Genomic DNA, 10691 nt, shown 5'->3' with positions numbered 1-10691 from the left:
TTGGGCTCCTCGCTTGTCAGTTCTTGCCAGGTAACTCTGTCCTTCTGCATGGTTTGCAACTTTGAAATTCATAGTAGTAGTATTGTGCTTTGCAACTTGAGCAAATGCTCTTTTCTTCTCTAATGTATTGTTTTAATAATGAAAATTGATGTTTATACTATTATTTTGTGTGGGGATATTTGTTAGAGTGGTGAAAATGGAATAAGAGATGCCTTTTGTGTGGCTGGTGTGGTCTTCCAGTTTACATGCTTTTGTGACTCTCAAGAAATTATGTAATAGTTAGCTTATGATTGCTGATTAGTTGGTCTTAATTGGTAACATTATAGCCTTGTTGTAGCTTGAAAGGTGTAATTAGACGATAAATTGTGCCAATGGCGGATATAAGTAAAACTGGTCGGGTTTGATGGTACATAGCTGTGCCAGCTGAAAGGGGGCATGTTTTCATCGAAATCCTACTCACATTTTGAACTTTGAGGCCATTGCAGTTAGCCACCATGAACCTTCAAGCGCATCAATCAAACCCCTGAACAGTGGGTTACCTTGTTAATGGTCTTTGTATTCATCAAATGTTGAGTTACTGTAAACCTTGTGATGGTGACATCATCGTTAAAACATGCATCTTTGTTCTATGTGATTATTTCACTTGTTTTGAGTATTCCTTATTCAACGTGTCTTTTTTCCCAAAAGATAAAATTTTAAGTGCAAAGTTGAGAAATACAGCTCAATGGATTTAATTTCTATTTTTTTAGGGGAGATAAATATTAAATTAAAAGTGAAATTGTCATAGAACATGCTGATGGTATTTTAATAATCATGCCACATGATTGTCTCTTAACTGATACTGACCTAACAGCATGGATGCGAGGACTTATTACCAGTTTTCCTGTAATTTAATGGTTTAAAATAGATTTGAAAACTCATAGTTCTTCAGGGCATGCGTGTAAATATTTTCCCTGGTGAGGTCATTATTTTTTTATTATTATTATTTTTTAAAAGTTTTGGTGCTTGACGATTTTGAATATGTCTTTGCAATGATCCAAACTGTGAACCGTATGTGCTTTTGAAATTTCTTGTTTCTTATTTTCTAATGTTAGTATTGTAGCTCTAACGGTTGTCAAAGACCAGTTCATGTTTTGCTTTAACAAAATGAATATCTGAATGTTTAATTTTCTAAAAATGTGGGCTATGAATGGAAGGATGGAGGAGACAGAGAAAGCAGCATGCCGACCATTTTGCATTTAATTAATGACTTGCTTTTTTTGGGCTCTTGGAATTAGTCTTGCATCTGTAACTTTTATGAAGTGGTGGCTGTTAGTCTTTGATATCTGTAGACATTGTTCTCTTGTACTCTCTAGGTTATACAAAATTACCATCGTGATATTGAGAGATTGATAGATATTTAAATGTTTATTTCTTTCTTCTTGTCTTTTCTAAGAAGTAGGAAACAGAAAAGATTTTTTCCCCCCGTATCCTTAGCAAATTAGAATTGAAAATTTTCAATTTGATTCTCAGTTTAAGAAATTGTTTGCATGAAGTTTCTTCTTGAGGTACTGCTAAGTGCTAACTGTAATGTTTCCCTGTTGTATTTACACAGAATTCCTCAAGTTAATAGAAGTGGAAAAGGGGATGAATCAGAATTGATTAAACTGTATATGTTGGAGAGTTTCCTCAAGTGGTCTGCGATCAGCAAGCCAGCTTGCTTCTGAAACGAGTTGCTGGTGAGTATGTTTGGTTTTATTGGTTTCTCAAATCCATAGTCTAGAATACCACCATATTTGTTTAAAGAGCAGAAGTGAAATAGTGGAGTTGTTAGATAGCACGTGTTACTTGTTCCTACGATGGAGCACTTGATATAAAACGTTCAGTGTTGACTATATTGTCATGCAGTTGAAGATTGCACATGTGGCGGCATTGAAAGGCAGACATCCCTTGCTTGGATTATTTGTGGAAACCAGCTCTTCATTTGGAGCTACTTGTCACCTGCATCTTCAATGAAGTGTGTTTTCTTGAAATTCCTCCAAATATCTCAGAGAATAGAGATGGTAGAAAAATGATGCAAGTTTTTGGTTTCTCTCTGTTATTAATTGGACTAACACATCTGTGGGAACTAATAAAATTGGAAACCATTGTAACTCTGCTGGTGTTGTTTTATGTAATCGAATTACACGGGCTGTCATATTGGCCTGACATGTATTCACAATCAGAGAATGCTTCAGTCACAAGTCTTGCATCTTCTAATGAGCTGGAGGTTACTTCCACTCCTGATGGGAAAGAAACCTCGTAGTAGGCAATGGAGACTAAGCAAGTTGGGAGTATAGCTCAAGTGGATCGCGCATGCTTAACTCTTTGATTGCTTCTGCTGTTCCTGGTCATAAGTTTACTTGTGTTGCCCTTGCATGTAGCTCAAATGGTGAACTTTGGGAGTTTTTGTGCAGCCCTTATGGCATTCAGCGAAAAAAAGTATGTGAAAATATTTTGCATTTCCCATCCAAGGGGGTGATTCTGGTCAACTAATCAGCAACAAGGGATATCCAAGGTCAATGACATGGTGTTTTCCTTACCACTTAACAGAGGAATCAAACCGGCAATTTTTAGTATTGACTGATCATGAGATACAATGTTTTAGGGTAGAACTTAGTTCTAATATGCATGTCTCAAAGCTTTGGTCTCAGAAAATTGTTGGGACAGATGCTGATGTGGTATTAAGAAGGATCTGGCTGGTCAGAAAGGGAATATGGCCCCTTGACATGCAGGTAGATGATCATGGTAAAGTGATTACCATTCTTGTTGCAACCTTCTGTAAGGACCGAGTAATTAGTTCAAGCTATGTGCAATATTCTCTTCTAACTATGCAATATAAATCAGACTTGGTGTGGGGATTATGAATGACAAAATTTTGGAAAAGAAAGCCCCTATAGAGGTGAATAATCCAAAAGCCAGAGTTGAAGATGAAACTTTCTTGTTTTCCATGAGGCTTCGGGTTGGAGGCAGGCCTTCAGGGTCAGCAGTCATAATATCTGGGGATGGAACAGCAACAGTCTCACATAACTATAGGAACTCTACTCGACTATATCAATTTGATCTTCCCTATGATGCTGGAAAAGTGCTAGATGCTTCAGTTCTTCCTTGTGCAGATGATTATGAAGAAGGAGCATGGGTTGTGTTAACAGAAAAAGCTGGAATATGGGCGATACCTGAGAAGGCTGTTATACTTGGTGGAGTTGAACCACCTGAACGGAGTTTATCACGCAAAGGAAGCTCAAATGAAAGATCTGCACAAAGAGATAAGAAATCATACCTTTGCAGGTAATGTTGCCCCCAGAAGGGCTAGTTCTGAAGCATGGGATAATGGAGAGAGACAAAGGTCAGGTTTGAGTGGGATCACACGTCGAACTGTGCAAGATGAAGAATCAGAAGCTCTTCTGAGTCATCTTTTCAATGAATTTTTATCATCTGGGGAAGTTGACAGATCATTTGAAAAGCTAGAAAGTTCAGGTTCATTTGAAAGGGATGGGGAAACAAATGTTTTTGTGAGGATGAGTAAGTCAATCATTGACACCTTAGCTAAACACTGGACGACAACCAGAGGTGCAGAGATTTTGGCCATGGCTGTTGTTTCCACCCAGCTTTTAGAAAAGCAGCAGAAACATCAAAAGTTTCTCCAGTTTCTTGCCTTATCCAAATGCCATGAGGAGCTATGTTCTAACAAAGTATGACATTTGTAGCTAGCTGCCAAAAGATTTATTCATGTTAATCTTAGTTTTGCTAACATATATAATTAACACTTTGGCAGTTACATTAATGTGCAAGGTAGGTGTGAGAAATATATTGAATCTATCATGCTTTTATGACTGAGACCGCTATCTAGTAATAAATGTTTTGGCTGATCAGCACATGAAAGTATTGTGATAATTCATTTTAGAACTTGGAGATGGCAAACACCATTCTTGGACTTCTTAGGCTGCTTTTACATGAAAATGTACTGTGAACAATGAGACAGAATGTTATTCGCTAGTTGTATTCTTGGGCTTATAATTTGGGATTATCTTCGATTATTGTGGGAGGGAGAAGAAAATGAGAGAGACTGAATAATGCTGATTGCTTTGTCTTGTCATCTAGATTTTATATGACCATGGAGTTTTTGTTTGGGTAGGTTGTGCTTGTGAATTTTTAATTCTAAATGATGTCAATAGAATTGCTCAGATTGGATGTGAGGGTGGTGGTTAATTTATGGCTATATATAAATTTTTTAGAGAGCATGAAGGTGACAGTAGGTGGACATATGATGCCTAAATTACTTCTTTTACTACTACTACTACTAATACTAGTAGTATTATATTATTATTATTTTCTTATTGGCAGGACAAGCTTTGCAAACTGTCTTGGAGCATGGTGAAAAATTAGCTGCAATGATTCAGCTGAGGGAATTGCAGAATCTAATTAGCCAGAATCGCTCAACTAGTGTTGGCTCCACAAATTCTAGTTTGCAAATTCAGATGTCAGGTGCCCTTTGGGATGTGATACAAATAGTTGGTGAGAGAGCCCGCAGGAATACAGTACTTCTGATGGATAGAGATAATGCTGAAGTGTTTTACAGTAAGGTTTCTGAGCTGGAAGATTTCTTTTACTGCTTAGATGGAGAGTTAGAATGTGTTATAAGCCCTGAACAGCCTTCTGGGATCCTGATCCAGAGGTTATGTGAACTCTCAAATGCATGTGTCACTATAATTAAGACGTGCTTTAACTATAAGAATGAGAATCGTTTATGGTATCCACCTCCTGAGGGTTTAGCACCTTGGTATTGTCAACCTGTGGTACGCAAGGGGGTGTGGAGTGTTGCTTCTGTTTTGCTTCAGTTGTTAAATGAAATATCTGGACTTGATATGTATGCGAAATTAGATTTGTATAATCATCTTCAAGCACTAGCTGAAGTGCTGCTTGAGGCATATGCTGGAGCTGTCACAGCTAAAATTGAGCGAAGTGAAGAGCACAAAAGTCTGCTCAATGAGTACTGGGAGAGGCGGGACATGCTTCTTGTTTCTCTTTATCAACAAGTCAAAGACTATGAAGCTAGCCACAAGGTCATTATTATATTTTGCGTATTGCTTCCTTTCAATTCTTATTATTAATAATATTGTTCAATTGATTGCTTGTGCAGGTTTCAATTGAAGGAAATAAAAATCAGAGTGAGGAAGCTGTTTTGAAGATTACTTCACATTTGCTATCAATTGCTAAAAGGCATGGGTGCTACAAAATTATGTGGCAAATATGCTGTGACATGAATAATTCAGAATTACTGAGAAATATTATGGTATGTATTCCCCCCCCCTTTCTTGTGCTAATTCTGTTCTCCACTATGTTTTTTTTTTTTTTTTGACTTTCTCTTGCTATGTGGAACTTGCTATGAACTTTTTCTTCCAGTGCCCAAAAAAAACATTGATAGGGAGTGTAGACATTTTAATTCTGGCAGCTTTGTGAGTTGAGGTGATGATTTGATCTCTGAACTCTGAAAGTGCACAGTGTATCAGGAGATAGTGCCTTATTTGGACCTAGTACCTGCAATGAGTCACTGTTAATAAAATGAAATTTTTTGGACACAAATTATTCATGGTGCTCTTCAATCTTACAGATCATCAATGAACAATATTTTGTCTGCATTAATATGCTCATCTTTTACGGCACTGATATAATTTGCATTCTCGTGCTTGAACTTTTTAAATGTATATTTCCCTTGATAATGTTCAGTGGTTTGTCTGCAGCAAGAAAGCTTAGGACCTAATGGAGGATTTAGTTACTATGTCTTTAAACAACTGCACGAAAGCAGACAATTTTGTGAACTTTTAAGACTAGGGGAAGAGTTTCCAGATGAGTTGACTATTTTTCTGAAGGAACATCCTGATCTTCTTTGGCTTCATGAGTTGTTCCTTCATCAGTTTTCCTTGGCATCAGAAACTCTACATGAATTGGCTCTCACTCAAAGCAAGAAGTGTACCTCAGTTGCTGAAGAGAAAGAGCTGGAATATGTTAATTCAAAACTAAAATTAGCTGAGAGAAAGCATCTTTTATATCTTTCTAAGATTGCTGCTGTTGCAGGTATTTGTCTTTGTAGATTTTTATGCCTTCTGCAGATGCTTCTTTTTCCCCTTCAATATTTTATATTAAATTTTCATTTCCTGCAACTTGAAGTTAATCTTCCGTTTGCTCTTAAAATAGATATTCGGTTATCACTTATAAGATATCACGAAAACTGTTTGATCTTACAGGATCTGTCAAGTGTTGGACATGAGAAAAATGGAAACACCAACCACACTCTTATTATACTATAATCTATTTACAAATCCTTTCTTTCACCATACGCGACACCACTCAACCTATTTATACTAAACCTCATCACTGTTTAAACCCTTCCATATTAAATATCATATATATGATTCACACATTCCCATGTATGTCTTATAATTTTAAATACATAAACTACACATGATGTCACCTCATACTAAGAGATACACTTAGTACCATGAGACTTATTTTTTAAACTTTACATAGAAACCTAAAAGAAATGATATTTAAGTTCACTTATTCCAACATCCCTCCTTAAACTTTACTGTTTTTTCTTCAATTAATGACATTTACTTGGACCGCGTCCTAGAGTAAAATCACAAATGGTAGATACTACTCTTCCTGTACTTTGAACTGCAATTGCTCCTTCATTGCTGTCAGGTGCTTCAGCTTCTCTTTCTTTCATCTCATCCTTCAGAGTTAGGAGTTCATCTTTAGCTTTTTTTTGATAATCTTCTCTTAACTTTTGACAAGCTTCTTTCATGACAGCCCAAATCTGGCATTCATATCATGCAAATCTCTTGCATTCACATCTTCGAGCATGATATGATGAGTGAAAAAACACTCCAGGAGCCCTGTCGCACACAGAGTGCTGCTTCGTTCTCAACTTCTTTCTTTGTAAACACCTTTTATTCAAGTATATCTTGCCAACTAAACTTATCCATAATCATAACTTTGGCTAGGAAAATATATATATATATATTCATGTTTTGGACCATATTTTGCACTTGAATAATTTGACGGAGGCAAATTCTGTTTTGTTAATATTTCTTTTCGGAGCACCTTGAATTGAAGAGTTACCATGATCTGTTCTTCCTCTGTCTAATTGTACTTCGCTTTCCATGACAATTAGCTGTTACACAAACCTTCTGAGGTTTTATATTCACCTCTTTCCATGCTTTTATGTATCATATTTTCTTTGTGGTTTCTGACTATTGATGACCGACACTCTTAATTGGTCCTCTCAACCAAGAGATCTCAACTATTAATGAATTCTCGCACTTTGGAGATATCATTGCAACAGCCTTTGTCTTCCTCTATTTTTAATCAGGTTCACTCAACCTCGTCTTATACATCATTATGTTGATAATGAGGAGAACATGGAGAACACTACTGGAAAGTGGGATACACGATCCGCGTCCGGCTTCTCTCTACCTTTCCTCTATCCACCTCATCACCATTGGATCAAATCTCAATGGTCCACATTTGATATTTTTAAAAAAATATTATTATTTTTAGACAAAAATATTATGAATTTATTTTAAAAATACATAAATAAATTTGAATTGCTAAAATATGATCTGAACAGTTCACGGGAAAAAATATACTTTATGACAATAATCAACAGTTGTAATCTATTTAGCTTAGATTTTAGCAATTCATATTTATTTATGTTTTTCTAAAATAAAATTATAATATATTTTTGGTAAAAAATAATAATATTTTTTTAAAGTATTAAATCTGGACCATTGAGATTTGATCCAATGGTGATGAAAGGGGTGGAGGGGAAGGGTAGAGGAGAGAAGCTGGTCTCACATAATCCACACTACTAATATAATCTGTTTACAAATCCCTTCTTTTACCAGACACAACACTCAAACTTATTTACACTACATGACTCTTTAAACCCTGTTTCATTAAATATCATTCATGGTTCACTCATTCCTTGATATTTCTCATAGTTCTAAATGCTTAACTACGCACATATTCATGTCATATAATACCAAGTGATACACTTAATACTGGTAGACTCATATAACTTGCTAAGAAACCTGAAATACATAATATTTAAGTTTACTTCTTCCTACACCTAGCTAACTTAATGGGTGCAGCTCTTCCTTCACGTGGATGGCTATGGATGGATGACAGTCTTGGCTCTTTTTCTAATACAAGATGATCCAGGCTCTTGACATCCTGTATTTGCATTTACATAAATGTGATTGTGTGGACATTCTTTTAACCTGTTATTCACTGTACTCTTTTGGTCATTCCTATTTATTCTGTATAGCATGCATAAATGCCAACAGACTATTATTTTTTCGTTTGTAATATCATCCCTTTCTTGTACAACAGCTGGTGAGGATACTGATTCCCAAGCGAAGGTTGACCGGATAGAGGCTGATTTGAAGATTCTAAAGTTACAGGTAGTTTTGTAGTTTCTTATCAGTTCTCTACTAGATGATGAATTTATTAATTTTTGGTCAATTGAATATATTATTTGTAATGACTCTCATGCAGTACTGAGGCTAATTTTGTAGCCCATAAAACCACGATACTTATGATTTACTGTTAGGTTCTGATTGTTGTCCATCTTGAAAAATTAGCGGCTCGTAATTTAAACTTAGCCAAGCTCAGATAAACCTTAAGGACTTCTACCTCAGTTTGCTTGTTATCTCTTGAGCTCAAGCTTCGATAAGGCCTAAACTTGAGAGTCCAAAACCAAGGCTTAAAACTGAGCCCTGGAGCACTTTAGCATGATTCGATAATGCTACGAACTTTCACTAAATAGTGAAAGTAACATTAGTTGATATGTTTACTTACTAGCATAGGCCAGATCACAGAGGTGATACATATGTAGTAAAAAATTCTGCGCGGTATTATGAGCTTTGGGCAGTGATTTTAAATATAGTTCAATTGACTTTAGCTCTGCAAGCTTTTATTTAATATATCACGAGAGTTGCAGAAGTGCAGCAACTCAATTGATATGCGATTTGATTGACTTCTAATAACGGAACGTGTCCATTTTAAGTGAATATTTTATTGCTTGTTCATGATAGGCTAGATTTGATATTTTAAGAAAGATACCTTTTTCTATAATTTAAAGAATAGATGAACATTTGATAGTGATGTCTTCCACAGCATACAAGTTCTGCCCAAGGATTTCATCTTGGTTCTATAATCCTTAATAAATACCAAAAAACATGTTGTCACTATTTAGTGTTTTCCATAAGGTTTATCATTTGCTTTTTGTCCCCAAGTACTTGTAGAATGATGTGGGGCTGATATAGTGAGATAAGACTTATTATAGAATTATTTGAGCGACGTATTGCTAGAGAAAAGCCTTGTCATGTTCTTAACATGTGCCTTCCATTCATTTCCTCTTGGACTCTTGACCTGCAGGAGGAAATAATGAAACTTCTTACTCCCATAGAAGATAAGCAACTTGATGAGCAACAACTACTTCATCCAGAAGACTTGATTAAATTATGCCTGGAAGGTGAAGGGCAAGAGCTCTCATTGTGGGCCTTCGATGTGTTTGCGTGGACCAGTTCCTCTTTTCGTAAAACCCATAGAAAGCTTTTGGAGGAATGCTGGAAGAAGGCGGCGAGTCAGGATGATTGGAGCAAGTTTTTCGAGTCATCCATAGTTGAGGGATGGAGCGACGAAAGAAACCCTGCAGAATTTGAGCAACACAGCACTTTTCCAGGCTTCAAGACGGTGCTACGGACCCGAAGCAGTAACATTCGAAGAGGGCTTTGAGCAAGTATTGCCCCTGAGAGAAGAAAACTTGGAGAATTCGGTTATGGGCGATATGTCTTCTTCCGTGGAAGCACTATTGATGCAGCACAAGGATTTTCCAGTTGCAGGCAAGCTTATGCTAATGGCAATCATGTTAGGCTGTGAGCAGGAAAATACTAGACTCCAAGAGGGTCCTTCCCCCATGGAATAGCATGGCAAAAGATGCAAAAGGCAGTTTGCGTTTCTCTCATAATAGTCTCATATATACCAGCTTTGAAGGTACCAATGTATAATGTTTTGTAGGATAGAGTGTGGTAGGAATCAATACACTGAATGTTTTCATAATTGAAATATGTTGCCAAGAAACGTAGTGGTATCTTTCATGTTTATATGATGCTTGTTTAATTCCATAATATGTTTCCCTTATCTACTTTCAAGGCAGCGATATATGGACCAGTCTGCACATGGAGCTTAATGTTCTTCCAAGTTAGTTTTATCTCAATATGTTACGCCATTTGCATCATATTGGGGGGTTCTTCTTAGCCAAATAAAAATGTACTTTAAAAATAGTTTAATACGCATAATTCAAATTTATTCTATTGAAAACATTCATGTCAACCATTTCTCTATCTCGTTTATTAAAAAAAATAAAATCTACATAGCAATCGTGTATGATGATAATATTAACTTCTCAAATTTGAACTTTAAAAAAAGATTAAAAAAAAAATTAACTTTCTAACTCATGATCCATAACTTCAATCCGAATCCATGAGTTGAATTATTTGAATTTATTTTAGATTTTAGATTTAGAATTTATATGTGTGTGTGTTTTTAATTTTTAATTTCATTTTTTTCCCAAGTTATCCTAACTTTTCATTAATATTTAATTTTAA

At 35.9% G+C, this 10691-nt stretch overlaps 1 protein-coding gene across 1 annotated transcript; it reads left to right on the top strand.

The window, feature by feature from the left end:
• The first annotated feature begins 2881 nt into the window (after positions 1 to 2881).
• Positions 2882 to 9819, top strand: LOC114758226 (nuclear pore complex protein NUP133). The gene is made up of 7 exons (XM_028947253.1): positions 2882 to 3239; positions 3307 to 3540; positions 4363 to 5081; positions 5159 to 5311; positions 5760 to 6093; positions 8413 to 8483; positions 9460 to 9819. The coding sequence occupies exons 1-7, from the start codon at positions 2882 to 2884 to the stop codon at positions 9817 to 9819; spliced, it is 2229 nt and encodes a 742-aa protein (XP_028803086.1).
• Positions 9820 to 10691: the final 872 nt, after the last annotated feature.

This window comes from Neltuma alba, unplaced genomic scaffold (genome assembly GCF_004799145.2).
Source record: "Neltuma alba isolate B1F8T4 unplaced genomic scaffold, ASM479914v2 tig00010682_pilon, whole genome shotgun sequence".
NCBI classification, from domain to species: Eukaryota; Viridiplantae; Streptophyta; class Magnoliopsida; order Fabales; family Fabaceae; genus Neltuma; species Neltuma alba.
The sequence above is the reverse complement of the archived record's forward strand: the minus strand, read 5'-3'. Positions and strand labels throughout refer to the sequence as shown.